The following is a 22,427-nucleotide window of genomic DNA, read 5'->3' as shown; positions in this document are numbered from 1 at the left end:
AGGGCAAGGGGAGAGAAGACAGAAGGGAGGACATGGTGCCCATGGAAGGGAAGGGGTAGAAACTAGATAGATTTGGGAAGGAGAAAGAAAAATGGAAGTTTATTAGGATTTATTTACCACCTTTTTGAATGTGAAAGATCGATATAGGCTGGAAGTGAAGGAGGAGGAGAAGGAAAAAAAATAGTAAGTAGACAGGAGGCCCTAGAAACAGAGTTCAGAGCACAGAATTGTGCTGGTAGCACAGGGAAGCAGAACCAGAGACAGGAAATGAGATGAATAGAAAGATAAAATTACCAATCAAAGGTAAGCTAAAGCGAAGATACTTACCTGTAGAAGATATTCTCCAACGACAGCAAGCCTTATATTCTCACAAGTGGGTAACATGACTCTGAGTTGCCCCGTCTGGCTTTATAACAAGCTTTAAGAGCTTTGTGGAGTGCGAGGCATGCTCCACTTCACATGTGCGGGTGCCTTCCCACCCGCCGTGAGGGCGTGGTTAGCGCAGTTAAATACTACAGCAAGAAAAATAAAAATAGGAGACAACCCCTAGGGGGGGAGGGTTTGTGATAATATAAGGCCTGCTGTCCTCGGAAAATACCTGCTACAGGTAAGCATCTTCACTTTCTCTGAGGACATGCAGGCCATTAATTCTCACAAGTGGGGTATCCCTAGAATCCAGGCTCACCGAAAGCAACCAGAGGTCAACTGGGCCTTGCAACAGCGAGGACATAACTCAGATTAACCTGAAACTATATACAACTGAGCGAGAGTGCACCCTGGAACAGAATAAAACAGGCCTGGGGGTGGAATTGGATTCTAAACCACAAACAGATTCTGCAACACTGTCTGCCCGAACCAGCTATCGAATCAGGTATTCTTCTCAAGGCAGTAATGAGATGTGAGGTGTGGACTGAAGACCAAGTCGCTGCCTTGCAAATTTCTTCAATGGAGATTGACCGAAAGTGGGCTACCGACGCAGCCATGGCTCTGACATTGTGAGCCTTGATATGACCCTCCAGTGTCAGCCCAGCTTGAGCATAAGTGAAAGAAATGCAATCTGCCAATCATTTAGAGATTGGCAACCCCCATCCTATTGAGATCAAAAGAAACAAAAAGTTTGGCGGACTGTCTGTGGGGCATTGTCCGCTCCATGTAGTAGGCCAATACTCAATTGTAGTCCAAGGTGTGCAAGGTACTCTTGCCAGAATGGAGGTCAGGGAAAGAATGTTGGCAAAACAATCGACTGGTTCAGATGGAACTCCGACACAATCTTTGGTAGGAACTTAGGATGCGTGCGGAAAACTACTCTGTTGTGATTAAACTTAGTATAAGGTGCATCCACTACTAGAGCTTGGAGCTCACCGACTCTACGAGCTGAAGTAACAGCCACCCAGAAAACGACCTTCCAAGGTCAAGTACTTCAGATGGCAGGAATTCAGTGGCTTGAAAGGAGCTCTCAACAGCTGGGTGAGAACAACATTAAGGTCCCATGACACGGGCGGAGGTTTGACAGGTGGCTTTGACAAAAACAAACCTCTCATGAAGCAAACAACCAGATGTCCAGAGATGGGCTTATCCTCTACATGCTGATAAACACTAACTGCACTGAGATGAACCCTTACGGAGTTGGTCTTAAGACCAGACTCGTAAAGGTGCAGAAGGTATTCAAGCAGGGACTGTGTAGGATCTAGAGCCTTGCCCTCACACCAGCCAGAAAAACCTCCTCCATTTGAAAGAATAACACTTAGTGGAATCTTTCCTGGAAGCCAGCAAGACCTGACACCCTCTGACAGAATGAGAGAAGCAAATTTCAGGCTCTCAACATCCAGGTAGTGAGGACCAGAGACTGAAGTTTGGGATGTAGAAGACACCCCTCATTCTGAGTGATGAGGCTTGGAAAGGATACACATAGAGCAGACCTATCCCCCAATTGAGGAGGAAAGCATCTGATGCTAGTCTGTCATGGGCCTGAAGCAGAACTGATGGACTTTGTGATTCACTTGAGTGGCAAAGAGATCCACCAAGTGGGTACCCCACGCTTGAAAGACCTCGCAGGCACCGCCTATATTGAGAGACCACTCGTCCAGTTGCATGACCCTGCTCAGTCTGTCAGCCAGACTGTTTTTGCTCACCAGGTAAGTGGCCCAAAGGAACATGCTATGTTGGACAGCCCAGTGGCACATCCAGACAGCCTCCTAACACAGGGGGTGTGATCCGGTGTCCCCCTACTTGTTGGTGTAATACATTGCAACCTGGTTGTCTGTTTGAATAAGCAAAATTTGGTTGGACAGCCGATCTGTGCAAGACTTTAGAGAGTTGCAGATCGCCCGGAGCACCAGAAGATTGATCTGAAGACCATTTCCTGGGCGGACCATGCTCCATGAGTGTGCAGCCCATCAATGTGAGCTCCCCAAACCAGGAGCGATGCATCCGTCGTAAGCATTTTTTAAGGCTGAGGAATTTGGAATCGAAGTCCCAGGGTCAGATTAGATCAAACAGTTCACCAGAGCAGAGAGGGTTCAAGGTCTGGAGACACTCCAATGATATCTTCCAGCTCTCCCATAGCCTTGTACCACTGGGAGGCTAGGGTCCATTGGGCTGATCTCATGTGAAGGCGTGTTATGGGTGTCACATAAACTGTGGAGGCCAGAGCAACTACAGTGTTCGCCCTTGGTCCTAGGAGGAAAGCTCAAACCTTCTGCTTATCGAGCAGGGCTCCATTGAATTCCAATTGTTGTGCAGGATGAAGATGGGACTTGGGGTAGTTTATAATGAACCCTAGGAGTTCCAGCACCCAAACAGTCCTCCACATGGACTCCCAAGCACCATCCTCTGATGTGCTTTTCAGTAGCCAATTGTTGAGGTAAGAGAACACATGGACACAGAGTTTGCGTAGCGATGCTGCGACTACCGCTAGACATTTGTTAAGTACCATGGGAGCTGACACGCGCCCAAAACGCAACATGCATTACTAGTAGTGATGTGTTCCCAGCCTAAATCAAAGATACTTCCTGTGGGCTGGAGGTATCGGGATGTGATTAAATGCAACCTTCAAATCTGGACAGCATAGCCAATCGTTTTCCTAAATCATGGGAAGAAGGGTATCCAAGGAAACCATCCTGAACTTTTCTTTGACCGGGAATTTGTTCAGGGACCTCAGATTTAGGATGGGATGTATCCCCCCTGTCTGACCGGGAATTTGTTCAGGGACCTCAGATTTAGGATGGGACGTATCCCCCCTGTCTTCTTTTGCATGAGGAAGTACCTGAAATAGAATACCTGCTCTTCTCCTGGTGGAACGGGTTCGACCGCATGGGTCTGTAGAAGGGTGGAAAGTTCCTCTGCAAGTACATGCTCATGCTCTGAGCTGAAGTAATTAACTCTTGGTGTGCAATTTGGAGGTTTTCAAAGCTAATTTTGTGTGTATTCGAGGCGGACTATTTGGAGAACCCACCAGCTGGAGGTCATAAGGGGCCACCTTTCTTGGAAAGATTTCAGCCTCACCTTGACTGGCAAGTTGTCCGGCACGGACACAACAGCGGCTATGCTCTGCTGGAGCCAGTCAAAAGCTTGCCCCTTTCTTAGACTGGGGAGCAGCAGGGGACTTAGGCGCACGCTGTTGATGAGAACGAGTGTGCTGGGGTTGGGCCTTAGCAGGCTGGCGAGAGGAGGTGGTGTACCTATGTCTCTGGGAGTAGTAAGCATGCCTCTTCGACTTACCAAAAGACCTCCTAGCTGAGAAGGCTGATGCAGAAAGTGCCCGGTGGAAGAGAGAAAAGATGGTATCTGTATGTTTTTTGATTTGGTCAGCGAACTCCTCAATCTTATCTCCAAAAAGGTTATCCCCTGGCATGGGGCATCCGCCAACCTCTGCTGAACCAACTGTTTCAAATCAGAAACATGCAGCCATGAGAATCTACACATTGCTATACTTTGAGCAGATATCCTGAAAGCCATGTTAAAGGTGTCATAGGTGCCCCTGGACAAGAACATTCAACACATCTTCTGCTGCTTGGCCAGCTGTCACACTGACTCAGCCTGCTCTGGTAGGAGAGAGTCCGCCAAGTACATTAGCTGGTGCACTGGGTCCCACAAGTACCCCTCGTAAAGAGCTGGTTAGACAGTATAAGGGGACACGAGCATCGAGGCCTGGAACATATTCCTACCAAAAGAGTCCAAGGTCCTACCTTCTCTGCTTGGGGGCACCGAGGCATAGTCTCTTGAACTTCTAGTTCTCTCTCGAGTGGATTCCACCACAATGAAACTGTGAGGCAACTGAGGCCAATCAAAACCAGGTGTGCTGTGGATCCAATACTGGGTGTCTATTTTCTTAAGCAGGACAGAGACCAAAGAGGGGATTCCCAGTTCCCATCAAGGGCTTCCTTGAGTATCTCATGGACAGGGACAGTCACAGCCTCCCTAGGAGAAGACATGTAGTCCAGAACCTCAAGCATCTTAGCCCTGGGCTCGTCCTCCACTTCCAAATGAAATGGAATAGCATCAGCCATTTTCTTCACAAAAGGGGCAAATAAAAGGCTCTCCGGAGCAAACTATCTCCTTTCAAGTGGAGGGGAGGGTTCAGAGGGACACCCATAGGGCTCATCCTCCAAAACGTACCTTGGATCCTCCTCTGATTCCTATGAGCGTTTCTCAACGGTGTCAGTCAGAAACTCCTTGTGGGAGGGCTGAGACCGAGCATGCCTCTACCTTGAGGAGCCACGTCTTTAAGAGGGGCATCGAGGAGTCGGCTTACACCTCGACTCTGACGAAGCTTCCTCCACCAACGTCGAAAGGGTACCGACTTGGGTGGCAGTCGACACCGGGGCCGCACGCAGGCTGAGGTCCAAGTGGGGCTGCAATGGGATGTATGGCGGGCGCAAGCGCCCCCAATACCAAATGCCATCCAGCAGCTCAGGGAGCAAGGCCCAGCTACGCTGCTCGAGAGCCGACACTGGGAAAGGCTGCAGCACCGGCTCCAAGATAGGCTACAGAACTGATGGGGACAAGACGGGAGCTGGGTCCTGACTGCCTGGAGACATGCACATTGTCACCTCCTGGATAGAGAGGGAGCGATTCTCCCAGTACTGACGCTTCTCAGGTGATGAATCCCTCGTTGTCCTGGAGCTCCCAGCACCATGCGTTGAGGATGACCAATGCTGATGCTTCTTGGCCTTCACCCAAAGCTTGGCGTCAAGACTCTTCAGTGCCGACGAGAACAATGTCAAGTCCTTGACGCACCACTGCTCCCAGTGTGAATGGGTCACAAAGCAGCCATATTGACAGACGCTCCCAATGCAGTCTTAGACACTGACGACCTTGATGCCATCGAGGACTTGGATCTGGCTCCAAAAAATTCTCTTGCACTGAGCCTCTCTGGCAACCTGAGTTCATTTCTTCATCCAAAGACAAAGGATACAGCTGGCAGGGCTATGGTTGGGCCCTAAGCACTGAAGACACCAATAATGGGTATCTTCACCAAAGATCATCCGATTGGACTGGGAACAGTGCTTAAAGCTACTGGGAACTTCAGTGGACATGGAAGGAAAAACTTCCAAAGCAAAATCAAAAGATACAATGGTGCCTAAAAAAAAAAAAAAAAAAACTAAGGCAAGGCGCCACAGAAAAAGTCATGGGAAAGACCTGACCGGAGTGTAGGCCTAAATGTGGCATAAGGGGCAGAAAATAAAGGAAACTTAAAAATCAGCAAGAACTAACTAAAAATATACAGGAAGAAAACCCTGACAAGGCACAGTGCAAAATTGCATAAAAAGGAGCTAAAAAGGCACCAAAAAGAAGATCTTCTGAACCGGACGTGAAGAGAAACTACAGACACAATTCTCTCTTCACCACAGTAGAAAAACTGCAGTAACTGCGCTCTTTTGGTGGGCGGGAAGGCACCAAAATTACTATCTATATATTGCACTCTACAGGAGGAAATGGGGGGGGGGGGGGGGGGGGTCAATGCGATCAATCATGCGATTAAAATTTTTAATCGATGTGCGGCCCTGATTCTTCTTACCTAAATCTATAATCTATTTCTATATATATCTATAATCTATATACATAATAAAGAAATAGAAGCAAAACACTGGGCACAGTTTAGTATTGATAAAAAGTATGAGCATTTTGTAAAACAGCAATCATCTTTTATTGTCAGTCAAAAGAATGAAAGTATAGTGGTTCTGCAAAATATATTTTCTATAATAAAAGGAAATAATTAAAATTTTCTGAGAATCAAATTCAGTTAGGCATACAGTCTGAAATGTTTGTGCATTTAATAAAAGAGGCACAGGGGAAGGAAGATAGGATCCTTATATCATATTTTTTTTTTTACATTTGTGGAGGCAGAGGCTGAATAACTGTCCCTATTGACACACAGTTTCCTAAACTAAAAGTTTCACTTTTTCTTTTAAAACTCTAAATTTTGGATTGTTCCGTACTTTCTTGTTAAATGTAGCCATAAGATCATCTTCAGATTTATATAATGAATCACCAGCCACCGAATAATATTGAGCTAAAACCTAAAAAACAAAACAAAAAACACATTCTTTATAAAACTGTTTCACTGCTGGACAGTTTCCTTGTTGTCACACAAAGTAGGCCATTTTATAAAGCATTTTCCATATGTAAAGCACATTTTTACATGTGGAAAATAGCTATGGTAAAATTATGTATCATACCTGATAATTTTCTTTCCATTAATCATAGCTGATCAATCAATAGACTGGTGGGTTGTGTCCATCTACCAGCAGGTGGAGATAGAGAGCAATCCTTTTGCCTCCCTATATGTGGTCATGTGCTGCCGGAAACTCCTCAGTATGTCGATATCCAAGCTCCATCCGCAGGACTCAGCACTTCGAGAATTACACCCACAAAGGGACACTCTGCCCAGCTCACCACCGCCGAAACGGGGGAGGGGAATTAACCCAGCTCTTCCCCACACAAGTGGGGGAGGGGAATCCGTCCAGCTCATCCCCACGGAGCGGGGGAGGGACACCACACCCGCCGATGCGGGGGGATCTGGCTTATCCTGCAACCGCAACCGCGGGAGGAGCTGACTGACCCTAACACCGCCGAAGCGGGAGGGGTACAAAGCTGCCCTACAGCCGCACGAAGCGGGAGGGAGTGCCGGCAGAATTTAAGTCTCAATCCAGCCCCGTAAAACGGAGGGGAGAGGAATGCAGCAGCTCACTGTAACACAAACTCGTCTCAACTCTTGAAGAATCCAATGAAAAACTTGAACACGAAGTCCTCCTGAACAGGAACTGAAGACTAAACTTGAACCTGAAATGCAACCAGAATATAACCAATACAGATATCTGGGAGGGACTATGGATTGATCAGCTATGATTAATGGAAAGAAAATTATCAGGTATGATACATAATTTTACCTTCCATATCATCATGCTGATCAATCCATAGACTGGTGGGATGTACCGAAGCAGTACTCACCCAGGGCGGGACATTGAAATCCCTGACCGCAACACTGAAGCTCCAAACCGGGCCTCCGCCCGAGCAGCCACAGTCAAGCGGTAATGCCTGGAGAAGGTATGGGCCGAAGCCCAAGTTGCCGCCTTGCAAATCTCTTCCAAGGAGACGGACCCGGCCTCTGCCATAGAGGCCGCCTGAGCTCTAGTGGAGTGAGCCTTCAGCTGGATAGGCGGCACCTTCCCCGCGGCCACATAAGCCGCTGCAATGGCTTCCTTGACCCATCTTGCCACTGTAGGCTTAGCAGCCTGCAGACCCTTACGCGGACCTGCAAACAGGACAAACAGATGATCCGATTTCCGGAAATCATTGGTCACTTCCAAGTATCTGATGATGACACGTCTCACATCCAGATATTTGAGAGCAGAGTATTCCTCTGGGTAGTCCTCCCTACGAAAGGAAGGGAGACAGAGCTGCTGATTCACATGGAAGCGAGAAACAATCTTGGGCAGGAAGGAAGGCACTGTGCGAATAGTCACTCCTGCCTCAGTGAACTGCAGAAAAGGCTCTCGACATGAGAGTGCCTGGAGCTCGGAAACTCTTCTGGCTGAAGTGATAGCCACCAAAAAGACTGCTTTCAACGTCAGGTCTTTCAGAGATGCCCTTGACAAGGGTTCAAAAGGCGGCTTCTGCAATGCTCGTAGCACCAGGTTGAGATTCCACGCAGGCACCACTGAGTGCAGAGGAGGGCGCAGGTGATTAACTCCCTTGAGAAAGCGCACCACATCTGGCTGCGAAGCCAGGGAAACACCCTTCAGGCGGCCCCTGAAGCAAGCCAGAGCCGCTACCTGGACTTTAAGGGAACTGAGCGACAGGCCTTTCTCCAGACCTTCTTGCAGGAACGCCAACACTGAAGAAATTGGAGCAGTGAAGGGAGAAAGTGAGCCTGCTTCACACCACGCTGCAAAGATACGCCAAACCCTGGCGTAAGCAGTAGAAGTAGAGCGCTTCCTCGCTCTCAGCATAGTGGCGATGACCTTGTCTGAGAAGCCCTTCTTTCTCAGACGCTGCCGCTCAATAGCCAGGCCGTAAGACCAAAGGGGGAGGGATCCTCCATCACCACGGGACCCTGATGTAACAGGCCCTGCTCCACTGGCAGCCGCAGAGGATCGTCGACTGAGAGCCTGATCAAGTCCGCATACCAGGGACGTCTGGGCCAATCCGGACCCACCAGGATTATCCGGCCCGGATGCTTTGCCACCCGGTCTAGCACCCTGCCCAACATGGGCCAGGGCGGGAACACATAGAGAAGCTCTTGTGTCGGCCACTGTTGGAGAAGAGCATCTACTCCCAGGGATCGAGGGTCCCGTCCTCTGCTGAAAAAGCGCGGCACTTGGCAATTGGCCGATGACGCCATCAGATCTAGGCTCGGCTGGCCCCAGCGCTTCGTGATGTCCAAGAACGCCTGAGCAGATAGCTGCCACTCTCCGGGCTCCAAGGTATGGCGACTGAGAAAGTCCGCCTTGACATTCAAGACTCCGGCAATGTGGGCCGCTGACAGCTGTTCCAGGTTTGCTTCCGCCCACTGGCATAGATTCATGGCCTCCTTGGCTAGAGGGGCGCTCTTGGTACCTCCCTGGCGGTTGACATAGGCCACAGCCGTGGCATTGTCCGACAGGACCCGTACTGGCTTCAACGCCAGTACCGGGATGAACTCCAAAAGCGCCAACCGAATGGCTCTGAGTTCCAGGAGGTTGATAGACCACTTTGCCTCTGCAGGAGACCAGAGCCCCTGCGCTGTCCTTCCCAAGCAGTGGGCTCCCCAGCCCGACAAAGAGGCGTCCGTCGTGACGACAATCCACTCCGGGGTCACCAGAGGCATTCCCGCAGACAACTTGTCTGTCTGCCTCCACCAGCTCAGCGCCTTGCGCACTGCTGGGTCCAAGGGAAGGCGCACAGCATAATCCTCCAACATCGGAGTCCAGCGCTGCAGCAGAGAGTGTTGTAGTGGTCTCATATGAGCCCTGGCCCAGGGCACTACTTCCATCGTGGCCGTCATAGAGCCCAACAGCTGCACATAGTCCCAAGCCCGAAGAAGAGAGGCTACTAAGAACTGGTCCACCTGAGCCTGAAGTTTGACAATCCGATTGTCTGGCAGGAACACTCTGCCCACTTGGGTGTCGAATCGAACTCCCAGATACTCCAGGGACTGAGTCGGGCGCAGCTGGCTCTTCTCCCAGTTGATGATCCATCCCAGGGAGCTCAAAAGAGCAACTACCCGGTCCACAGCTCTGCCGCACTCTGCATAAGAGGGGGCTCGGATCAACCAGTCGTCCAGATAAGGATGGACTTGTACTCCTTCCTTTCGCAGGAAGGCCGCGATGACCACCATTACTTTGGAAAAGGTCCGCGGAGCAGTAGCCAACCCGAAAAGAAGGGCTCTGAACTGGAAGTGTCGTCCCAGGACTGCAAAACGCAGAAAGCGTTGATGAGGAGGCCAGATGGGAATATGCAGGTAAGGTTCCTTGATGACCAAGGATGCCAGGAACTCCCCTGCCTTCACTGCCGCTATAACAGAGCGGAGAGTCTCCATGCGAAAGTGCCGCACTTTCAAGGCCCGATTGACCCCTTTGAGGTCGAGGATAGGCCGGACAGAACCTCCTTTCTTTGGTACCACAAAGTAAATGGAGTAACGTCCCTTGCCAATCTGATTTTCTGGCACCGGAACGACCGCACCCAGGCGGATCAGGTTGTCCAAGGTCTGCTGCACTGCCACAGCTTTGACCGGAGACTTGCAGGGAGAGAGTACAAACCCGTCTCTTAAGGGTCGGCAGAACTCTAGCTTGTAGCCGTCTCGGATGACTTCCAGCACCCAAGCGTCTGAAGTTACTTTGGTCCACTCGCCCAGAAACGAGGACAGCCGTCCTCCAATCTGCACTGGGCCATGGACCAAGACCCCGTCATTGGGTACGAGACCCTGGGGGAGGACCAGAGGGCGTACCTCCGGGACGGCGGTCTCTGCGAAAGGAATGCTGCTTGGGGGAGAAGTTCCTTTTGAAGGAAGAGGGGGCAGAGGAGCCCGACTTGCCCGGGCGGTACCGACGGGCTTCTTGAAACCGTCCTCTGGAGATCCCGGGGCGAGCACTGGCCCGAGCCCTGACCTCTGGTAACCTCTTGCCCTTAGACGTGCCGAGATCGGTCACGATTTTGTCCAGCTCGACCCCAAAGAGCAGCTTGCCTTTAAAAGGCAACTTAGCCAGGCCCGCAGACCAATGTTTCAGCCAAAGCCAGTGCCGCGCAGAGACTGTCTGAGCCATGCCTTTAGCAGAGGCTCTCAAGACATCATACAGTAAGTCTGCCAAATAAGCCAAGCCCGATTCCAGGGCCGGCCAGTCAGCCCTCAAGGAAGGATCCGAGGGGGAAGCCCGCTGCACCAACGTCAAGCACGCCCTGGCCACATAGGAGCCGCAAACTGAGGCCTGCAAACTTAAGGCAGCCGCCTCGAAGGACGACCTTAAAGCCGCTTCCAATCTTCTGTCTTGGGCGTCCTTTAGTGCCGTGCCACCTTCCACCGGCAACGCCGTTTTCTTAGTCACCGCAGTGATTAAAGAATCCATGGTAGGCCAAACAAAGGCCTCACGCTCACTTTCAGGCAAAGGATAGAGGCGGGACATAGCCCTAGCCACTTTGAGGCTCGCTTCTGGGACATCCCATTGAGCCGAAATTAAGGTGTGCATGGCATCATGCATGTGGAAGGTTCTAGGCGGGCGCTTCGTCCCCAGCATAATGGCGGAGCCAACAGGGGCTGAGGGAGAGACGTCCTCCGGAGAGGAAATCTTCAAAATGCTCATGGCCTGCATTAACAGGGTGGGCAAATCCTCTGAGCGAAAGATCCGTGCTGCAGAGGGGTCATCCGCTCCATCCGAGCGGGAATCCGTCTCCTCCAAGGAATCCCCAAAGGACCGTTGGGAGAACTCAGATACGCTGCCCTCATCTACATCAGAGGAAACAGCGTCCTCTAAGGCCTGGGCATCCACCCGAGGGCGTTTACTTCCGGGGGCCTCAACCCCTTTATCGGACAAGGGAGAAGGGGCAGCGTTTTGCATAAGAAAGGCCTGATGCAGCAGCAAAATAAACTCGGGGGAGAAACCCCCAGACTGTGCACTTCAGCAGCCTGGGCCACAGCCCTAGACGCACCCTCAACCGGCGCTCGCAAGAGCGGGGGAGAACCATGCTGCGCATCCAAGATGGCGTCCGGCGCGACACTCCGCGAAGGAGCCGCGCGGGAAGAACGGCGCTTAACTTTAGCCGCTTTTTTGCCGTCGCCCAAATCAAGGGCGGCCATGGCATGAATGTCTCCCAGCTCAAGGGCGGCCCAAGAAGAAGCCGTCCGAGCAGAGTGGCTGGCCAAGATGGCGGAGGCGAGCAGCGGGGGATGGGCGTTTATGGCGGGAAAAACCACCGCGCCGGAGGAAGACCCGGGACACTGACCGGTCTCCAAACTGACACCCAACAAGGGCGAATCAGATTTTAAAACCCCCGCATCCCCGCTAGAAGCGCACACGCGGTCCGGGGAGCGATTCTTCGCGCCCTTGCCCTCCGACGCCATAGGCCACGTGGAGATCAATCGGGGAACCCCCTGTCCGCTATAAAAAGGTAAAAATTACCTGCTTCTCGCTCCGAGCTGTAACGACCTGGTGTCCCAGTGAGTAGCTGCAATAAACGTTTAAATAAACGTCGAAATAAACGCCCTTAAAGACGTTCAAAATTTTTTTTTTTTTTTTCAACGGAGCCAGCGGGAGGGGGGAGAAAAGGAGGGACCTGGCGCCACCAGGTTTGCACTTGAGAGCCCTCAACCCCAGGCACTCAACAAAACCTAAAAATTAGACTTGGAGGCCTAGCCAGAGCTGCTGCTGTGTGTGACCACCACCTGCTGAGATAGAGAACATACTGAGGAGTTTCCGGCAGCACATGGCCACATATAGGGAGGCAAAAGGATTGCTCTCTATCTCCACCTGCTGGTAGATGGACACAACCCACCAGTCTATGGATTGATCAGCATGATGATATGGAATATAAAATTACACAGGGTTATACATACTTGAAAAGTTAGATGCATAGACGCATAGGGTCTATTTCATCAGATATACAGTAAGGAATTCACAAGGGTATAGTTTGGATGCAGCTGTGGTGGAGCTGTACTTTATAAAATGCATGCGTACATACCAAGTACATGCATATATTTACACCTGCTTTGGAGAACATTTGTGTAAGAGAATTTGTACATTAGTAGGGATTATTGTAGAAACACATACACTACGCATATGCACTCATTAGCATCTCTTAAATGTAGTACATATAAAATAGATTTAATGTACATTTACTAAGAAATAGCAACCATTAAATTGATTTACACATGTTAAAGTTCTAACATCTTAAAATTATTTAAAAAGAATTATGTGAAGCAATTTTAAAATGCCTGATAATTGGGGAAAAAAAGGCCAAATGAACAAAAAAAAAAAAACCCACGTTCCTTTTTGCAGACCCCTAATAAACACTTATGTTGCCCTTCATAAGGCAGGCATAGAACGGGAGTGTTTTGGAAAATTTTTATAGGTGTCAGGTTATAAAATTACTCCCCATGCCTACTTCAAAGCATAAAGTCAGGTAAAAACTCAAAGTTACAATTTTATAGAAATGAAAATAGCAAATGGACTAAACATCAAAGCCTCTTCCACATGGCAGGATGCAATGTGCCAGCGTTTCCCTTACTAGCTGGTCTCATTCCATCATTAGATCTACCATCTAATATCAGCATAATTCTGCCTGCTCTGATGTACAAATATGCAACGTCACCTTTGCTCATGATTAACCACATTTAAACACCTTGTTATTTGTATTTTATTTACATATTCTTAACTTTTGGTAGAACACTCTCCCCTCCATCCATCAAACACCTTCCTTTACCAAAAGGGCTGGAAAGAAATCTCCAAGATTTACTACTACTAATCATTTACTCTCAATATCACCCAGTTGACCAGCGGTGGTCACTGCAACAGCTATTTTTCTGCTCTTTCAGGGACTGACTGTTTCGCATTTATGGCACAGCTAAACCCCAACAACCCCAAAGGAAAGGAAACTCATATTTTAATCTCTTATACCACAGAACTGAGACCTGAGCCACAAGGATGAGCTCCAGAGTTAACATTTCAAACCAAAGAAAGCATCTGAAATCTATAGTTACCTAATAGGTGTGGAGGGGCATTTTCAATATAATTTCTAAATCCAATTTTGGACGTTTTGCTGAAAATGTCCAAAAATCAAGTGGCGATCATACATGTTTCTCTGGTTCGAAAATCGCTATCTTTTTGTTTAGAAAATGGACATTTCATAGAGGTTTTGTGCTCAGTGCATTTTTCTTTTGTGACAATTATCAGAAAAAAGAAAAACAAAGTCCAAGGGAAAAATGCACAAGAACAAGCTGGGCCAGCATTCTTAGTAGACTGGTCAGAAAGGCATCCCAGCAAAGCAGTGGAGCACCCTACTGCATTGGAATTCACATAAAAGGTCTCAGGTACACATCTCACTGTTACACCCTTATATTGTATGGCGAGCCCTTCAAAACCTACCAAAAACCTACTGTACCCAACTGTACACCACTACAACAGTCCTTATGGCTGCAAGTGTCACCTATATGTGGGAAGAGTAGGTTTTTAGTGGGTACTGGAGGGCTCACACTTTCCACCACAACAGTTAGAGTGGGATATGGGCCAGGGTTCCCTTCTCTATAGAACACTGCACCAACTACAGGGCTAGTCCAAGGACCTGACTGCTGTTCTAATAGACCTAGCCATAACATCTGAAGTTATCAGAAGCTGGTATGTACTGTTTCTATCACATCTTTGAGATGTGGGGGGGGGGGGGGGGGGGGTAACCACTGGGGGAGTAAGAAAGGGTCATGCCTTAATCCCTCCAGTGGTCATTTAGGTCACCTTTCAGACTTACTCATGATCAAAACAGATCTAGATCAAAACGTCTAACTTTTAGCCCTTTACTTTCTGAATTTTATTTTAATATATAATCAATACTACCTGTAAGTAAAACATTTCAACAATGTACAGTAAAATGAATATGATATTTCTTTCAAAATTTAAACATTAATTCCCTTCCATCTGCCTTACCTTTTTTCTCAGTTTTTTGATTGATATTTCATTGTCAGGTGCCTGTTTCAGAACAGCCTTGATGGTCCCCTTCCAGTTAAATTTCCCTACAAATCCATTAAAAGAAAATGCATGCCAGGTTTTTATTAACTTTCTTCCTTTACATTCAAGATTTCAGTCTTTATCATGACAATTAATTTCTTTCTTAAAAATGAGAAGAATAGATGTTCCTGCTTCAAATAACAAAGTATTATATACAAATGACATTTGGTGTATGAAAGTTACTATTACAAAAATAAAATCACAATCCTAGAATTTCTTCATTTATAAAACAGTGTGTTCCCTTATGAACAGCATAGTAAGTTCCTTCCTCCACAATTTGTTCTTGCCCCGAGAGTTAGGTCTGTAGTTCAATTAGCCTTCTGATGCAACTACAAGAAATTATTTTTTACCCTTCTCCATCTATAACCAGCTTGTATTCATTTGTCTTGAATCCTACCCATAACTGACCCTGCTGTGCAAATCTGGTACTCCCACTGTATCTACCACTTGTACAGGCCTGACAGGGTCCAAGAATCAAACCCAGATGTCTTGTAAACAGTGCATAGCAATGCTGTTATATTACCAAGTCAACCAGTGGTAGCTCACTTTAAGAAAACTGTTGAAACATGAATTTGAAATGATTTGTTTCATAAAGATAAGAACTACAGCATATCACTAAACAGATATCAATAAAGAGTAACAACAAAATTTTAGAAACAAGAGGTCTTGTGAACATGCCTCATTGAGCTCCTGTACCTCTCTAACTCAGTGCCAGCTGGTACTGCAACAGAAGTTGTCCAATTTCAATCTTATTATAAAATAAGGAAAAAGGAAGGCAAGAAAGCCACTAAAACTCCCACAACTTCAGTGAAGTTAAGGATTGGTTATTCTTTCAAAAAGTACTAAGACTAGGGGATACTCAAAGTTACATGGTAATACTTTTAAAATGAATAGGAGGACATATTTTTTCACTCAACAAATAGTTAAGCTTTGGAACACGCATACCTGGGTTTAAAAAACAGTCTGGACAAGTTCCTGGAGGAAACATCCATAGTCTGTTATTGAGATAAAAATAGGGAAAGCCACTGCTTGTCCCAGAGTTTAGTAACATGGAATCTTGTTACTATTTGGGACTCTGCCAAGTTCTTGTGACCTTGATTGGCCACTACTATAAGCAGGATACTGGGCTAGATGGACAATCAGTTTGCCCCAGTATGGCTATTCTTATGTTCTAATAGCAAACAATGACAGAGTGTATTGTGCATTATGATGACAAGATGGTGCAAAAGTAGCAGAGGCCGTCAAGCCATGTGACTTTATGGCGGGGAATCCTTTGATAATGCAGGAGCTTGCCAAGTGACAGATTCCTTAACAGTGGAAATTCAGTTAGGCAACATTACAATCAATAATAAATTAAATCAGATCCAGACCAAAGTGGGGCCTATCAGTTCAGAACTGCAGGAGGTGGTTGGCCGGCTGAAAAATGCAGATCTGTCAATATTCCTCAGCGGAAGATGGTCTTGGTGACTTGCGCAAGGAATCAAGTACCACAGAGGCTTTGCAGAGAATCCTCCAGAAGATTGAGGACTTTGAAAACCACTCTCATAGAAACAACATGCAGGTGGTAGGGCTCAAAGAAAGGGAAGAGGCGGGACAGATTAAGATCCATGTTGGGCAGATCCTCAGGGAGATATTCGAGGATCTGCCACTGCTGATGGATACAATTATTCAGAGAGCGCCAGAGTGGCCATGTGGTGGTCAAATGCATCAGCCAGTCTCGCATAATTTTGATAATGTTGTTGAACTACCAACACAGAGAACTGATCTTGCAAAGAAGCCAGGAAAAGAAAGGATCTCCGGTATAAAAATGAAGTGATGCTGTTTGCCGATTTCAGCCCTGAAGTGGATTTTAGTTCATGCCTTTCTCAGTAGATAAGTTGTGAATGCAATATAGAGAAGATAAAAAGAAGTTTCATATTCATAATGTACAGCAGATAATCCAAAGAAGTTACACATTTTATGAAAAGAAGAGAGTGTTATCTTTTCTACAGTGAATGTGGCTGAGGACCTTTTAAAGACTCACTTTCCTGAAGAGTCTATACGGTTATGGAGCCTGAGAAAATGTGCAAGTGAGCAGGAACAGTCTTCCCTTTTGACAACAGAGCTACACAGAAGTGATGGCTTGGACTGTGGCAATTGAGTGGACTGGGATGGGCTTGTGATCTGTACGAATGGGTTGTGGCATGCACACCTTGAGAAGCAACCATATCCCATGACACTGATTGTCCCCTGCCGCTGCAATGAGCTAAATGGCAGCCAGCCCGGAGTGAGGTTTGTAGGGTTGAATATTACAATGAAGGAACCAGGGGAATAGCCCTTGATGACCCAGAAGGTTGTTAATGTACTTTTTGTGGGTTTGACAGGACCAATGCTCACCATTCTTGTGAGATGTTAGCACTTATACCCATCACCCAGAATGCTTGTTTGGGCGTATATGGAAGAAGAGTGTGTGTGTGGGGTTTGGTATGTGTGGAGTGGGTTGGAATACATTGATGGTTGGAATGCTTTGGGTGGGGGGAAGGGCTGTAATCATACAGCACTAGAGAGACTGAGTGGCAATTTAATTAAGTGAATAATGATAACACTTGATACATATTTCTTTTTTTTAATGTTAGGAAGTTGTGGACTTGAGAGAAAAGGAGAGCTCTCACCAATTTGAAGAACACATCAACAGATATTTGTCGTTCCATGAAGTGTTCTAATGGAGCAGGAGTGGCCATTTTGTTTTGTAAGGGTCTTGATTTTAAAGGTGCTCCAGCTGTGGAAAGACAGGTTAGGGAGGGCACTCTTTTTTGACCTAGTGGTCGGGGGCGGAGGATGGAAAAAGGACAAGCGGGGTTTCTGGTCAAAACCCTGCAGAAAGCAATAGAGTTTTCACAATTAACTATTGTTATAGTTTGTCTTTATTTATTTGTTACATTTGTATCCCACATTTTCCCACCTATTTGTAGGCTCAATGTGGCTTACATAGTACCGTAAAGGTGATCGCCAAGTCCGGTAGGGAACAAATACAATTTGATGTTAGGGTCGAGTAAGGCAGGTAAGTTTCAGGCACATTAGGGGTCGAAGATAGGGAGGGTTATACAGTGTCAATACGATCTTTGGTTTAGCTGTGTTGCAGAATTAAGGCATTTAAGTATTTGATATACTGCCTATAAATTGATTTATCTAGGTCATTTACAATAAAATTGGGAGGGCATAATATGGTGACATTTTAGCAGTTGGACCAATCAATGGGTAGTAGGATAGTGGGAACTGGGGTGCAAGCATGCAGACCTACAGGATTACTCCTGCTTCTCCCAAGTTCACAGTTCTTATCCACAAATTGATCTTTCTGATCAGTTCAGGGCTCGGAGTTTGCATCACGGCTTGCAATTTTGAACTAATAACTTTGTTAGATCATGACCAAACCACTTAGTTCTCTCTATGACCTCCCCCAGATGTCCAAGAATAATCTGGATGTTGAATGTATCAATGCAAAAAGAGTTGATTCACCAGGGAGAGAGCTACTGAGGACTATCAGGCATTAAGTAATGAGGAGGCGACAATAGGTGTACTGTGGGATGTGCTAAAGAGAGTAATACAGGGTACTGAGGTAGGGGCAAGAGTTAAAAAGAGAGAAAACAAAAGGTTAAAAGATCTTACAGTATCCCTGCAGAGGTCAAAGCAGAAGCAATCATAGGATGAGAACAGTACAAGAGAAGTTATTTCAATGAGAGGGAAGATCAATGCACTTCTAGAGGAAATGTAGAGTTCTAATGTAGATCTGCAAAGTGAGTCAGGTTTATTATGCCAAAGCTGGAAAAATTGACAATGCTGGTGATGTTATTGCAGCAAAAGTGGAAGCCCAAGCGACAGTTCAGTTTAGAGAAATTCTCAGGGGCTTAATGTGCACCAAAGTGGAGAATATGTCAACATTTATTTTCTTACATTTGTACCCAGCGCTTTCCCACTCATAGCAAGTTCAATGCGGCTTACATATTATATACAGGTACTTATTTGTACCTGGGGCAATGGAGGGTGACTTGCCCAGAGTCACAAGGAGCTGCCTGTGCCTGCAGTGGGAATCGAACCCAGTTCCCCAGGACCAAAGTCCACCACTCTAACCACTAGGCCACTCCTCCATATAGTGATTATTATATGAAGATATGAGTCTGAAGCAAGACCTTCCAATAATCAATGACTATCTGTGCCCAGTCAAGGCTGCTGATTTTGGAAATGGATTAAACTAAATGACTAGAATCTCCAATACCTGTGCTGGAAGTAGAATGGCAGATATCTACCATAGTGAAAGCAGATTGAAAACCTGAATGGTCCATCCAGTCTGCCCAACAGTCACATTTATTACCAATTCAAGATTTAAATCAACAATGAACGTGATATTATTTACTTGATCATGGTCTTTGTTTGGTGTTTCTGGGATATAAACCAAAGAAGTTCGCCCGGCTCTGTCCTAATGTTCCAACTACTGGAGATGCCGTCAAAGCCCACTCCAGCCTATCCAAATCCATCTCATCATCTGAGGGACAAAGACTGTAAACATCTGCCTGGAACTGTCCTCTTTTTCCAAACCACTAGAGTTTCCGTTGAAGTTCTCTCCAGCCTACCCTAAACCGGATCACCATATGAGAGACTCAGATCGTACAAGCCAGTCTAGCATCGGCCTTAGTTGATGCAGCCAGAGTTGCCATCTAAGCACCACTTGACATGCAAACACAAATACAACCCTTTAAGTTTTGGGGGTTTTTTATCATTTATTTTCTAATTAGAGATCATCTGTGTTCATCCCACACCTTTTTGAATTCCGCCACAGATTTTTTTTATCTACCACCCTCTCCGTGAAAAAGACTTTTCTGACATTACTCCTAAGTCTACCACCCCGCAACCTCAATTCATGTCCTTAGTTTTACCACTTTCCCCTTTCTGGAAAATATGTGTCTCTATATTAATACCTTTCAAGTATTTAAACATCTGTATCATATCTCCTCTGTTCCTCCTCTCCTTTAGGGTATACATATTCAGTTCTTCCAGTCTATTTTCATATGTCTTTTGGTGAAATTCGCATATCATTCTTGTCACCTTCATCTGGACAGCTTCTAGTCTTCTTACATCTTTAGCAAGATACGACCTCCAAAACTGAACACAATACTCCAGGTGGGGCCTCACCAAATGACTTGTACAGGGGCATCAACATATCCTTTCTTCTGCTGGTTACACCTCTCTCTATACAGCTTAGCATCCTTCTGGCTATGGCCACCAATTTGTCACAGTTTCATCACCTTCAAAAATCCTCAAATATTATCACCCCAATCTCTCTCTCCCTGTCTGTACATATCAGCATAGCACATTTGTTTCCCTTGAATTTCTACTCCCTAAGTGCATCTCTTTGCACGTCTTTGCTTTGAATATTAATTGCCAAACATTAGAACATTCTTCTAACTTCTGCAGATCCTTTTTAATGTTTTCCACTCCCTCCTGAGTGTCCACTGTGTTACAAATCTCAGTATTGTCCACAAAACGGCAGACCTTACCTTCTAAACCTTCTGCAATGTTGATCACAAATATACTGAACAGAACAGCTTCGGCACCGATCCTTGAGGCATTCCACTACTCAACTTTCCTTCCTCTGGGTGAATTCCATTAACCACCACCCTCTGGTGTCTTCTCTGTCAACTAGTTCCTAATCCAGTTCACCACTTTGGGTCCTAACTTCAGCCTGTCAAGTTTATTCAGGAGCCTCCTATGAGGAACCGTGTCAAAGGCTTTGCTGAAATCTAAGTAGATTACATCTAGTGCAAGTCCTCGATCCAATTCTCTGTCACCCACTCAAAGAATTCAATCAGATTTGTTTGGCATGATTTACCTTTTGTAAAACCATGTTGTCTCGGATCTTGTGTACCTATTGGAGTCCAGGAAATTCACTATCCTTTCCCCTTCAGCATTGCTTCTATTACTTTTCCAGTAACCAAAGTGAGGCTTACAAGCCTGTAGTTTTCAGCTTCTTCTCTGTTACCATTTTTGTGAAGAGGGACCACATCCACTCTTCTCCAATCCCAAGGAATCTCCCCCATCTCCAAGGATTATAAATATCCAGACTGCTTTTCCATGTATCTGAGATAGAACATGCTCAAGCACATGGTAAAGGGCCAGGATGCCTCCACCTCTGACTACAGACCGTGAGGTACACAGGCCTGGTAACAAGCAAACTAGCCTGTTAGTATCCCATTCGTCACCACTACCATATATGCTAGTGTCTCCAGGTCTATGCTCTTCTACAGACTGTCCCTGGACAACAACCAGGATAGACTGGATCTGCTTGTAACATGGTATGAGGAATTTTCAAGAGTTATTGATTTTGCTGGAATGAGATACAAATGTATATATATTTTAGTTGCAAAGACTTCATGGAGCAGTATCAGATAAACTGATCTGACCTTCGCCTTCCCCCTGGAGACCACTGATACCAGTGTAACAAAAGTTAGCCAGGTGAAAGCTTAAAACGTCAATCACCACATCTCCAAGGAACAAAAGTCTGCATATTGACAACAATCAAAAAGACTGGATGAAACTCACAGACAATGACTCAGAGACTGAAAAGCCCATCTGTCTACCTAATCTAACAAAAGAAGGCCCATCTACTCCTGTCAAATACCTTCTGGATGTATATCAAAGCAGATTGCCAGCCAGGACCTCTTATGATGTCATTAAACATGTGACCAGCCACCCTGCATTTTCAAAAACCAGAAGAGAACCTACCCCTGTTTTCATTGGATCAAATACACCCCACCTGACTTCAGCCTATGGACCAACAAGAAATTATAAAACCCTGGAACATTCCGAGTTCTCTCTGTTCCGCTCTGCTTCTTCCTCCTGATCTGCACCTCTATGGACCTTCACTGAATCCCTGGGTCATGCAGGACTTCACACCTCCAAGATAAGACTTTCTCCAGGCTCCAGACAACTCTACAACAAAAAGACGGTGGAGGGGCTTCCGTGTTTCAATGACTTAGAGGGCTATGCTGAAGGGTTACCCATATCAGACAGGCCTCTGAGGAGAAACCAAACAAAGAGTGTCCCAAACTGGAGGATCCAAGGTGGTGTCGAGGGAGGACGTACGTTAGTTGAGTTCCCGTTTTACACCAGAATACCTGAAGAAGTAGGCGCGCTCCCCAGAGAATGGGGAAGGAAAAAGGCAAAGCCGTGGTGTTGTCCTCCTCGAACACGGCTAGGGTTCCCACCACTTCTCAGTCTACTTTGGAGAGATTCGGAGTCATAACGTCGGGGATATCGGTTCCTGTTTCGGGGAACAGCAAGGCTTTATTGCCGAATCTCAGTGGAGAAGGAGTGACTTTGAGTCCCTCTGTTGGCATGACCTCTCCAAGACCCGGAAACAGTAACGCTTCGCTATGGAGGTCGACAGTGGAAACGCCCGAAGTGGGTTAGGATTCTCACGCGATCCGAGGAGGTCCTGGCGCAGCATTGACTCCGGATAATAAACCAACTGGGGGATTGGAGAGTGAGCTCTTCCCCCCGAAGATATCTGGAGCGGTTTCTGTGGAGAAATTGGACCTGGTGAAGCCAAAAAATGTCATAAAGGACGCACTATGGGAAGTGCTGCAGAGTGTGAATAATTCTCTTCTTCAGATGTCAAAATTTTTCAGGAATAACTATGTGATTCTATCAATACTAATCTAACAAAGTGGAAGTCCAAGATATAAAAATAGAGACTTTGATTAC

General features: G+C 46.6%; 1 protein-coding gene across 1 annotated transcript in view; it reads right to left on the bottom strand.

The window, feature by feature from the left end:
• Positions 1-6,335: 6,335 nt before the first annotated feature.
• Positions 6,336-22,427, bottom strand: part of LYAR (Ly1 antibody reactive) — a 72,226-nt gene continuing 56,134 nt past the window's right edge. Inside the window, exons 8-9 of the mRNA XM_030192597.1 lie at positions 14,610-14,695; positions 6,336-6,521 (exon numbers count right to left, since the gene is read on the bottom strand). Coding sequence (XP_030048457.1) covers positions 6,384-6,521; positions 14,610-14,695 — 224 coding nt within the window. The 3' untranslated portion in view covers positions 6,336-6,383. The remainder of the gene's footprint in view (positions 6,522-14,609; positions 14,696-22,427) is intronic.

The sequence above is a fragment of the Microcaecilia unicolor genome, chromosome 2 (genome assembly GCF_901765095.1).
Source record: "Microcaecilia unicolor chromosome 2, aMicUni1.1, whole genome shotgun sequence".
Classification (NCBI taxonomy): Eukaryota; Metazoa; Chordata; class Amphibia; order Gymnophiona; family Siphonopidae; genus Microcaecilia; species Microcaecilia unicolor.
The sequence above is the reverse complement of the archived record's forward strand: the minus strand, read 5'-3'. Positions and strand labels throughout refer to the sequence as shown.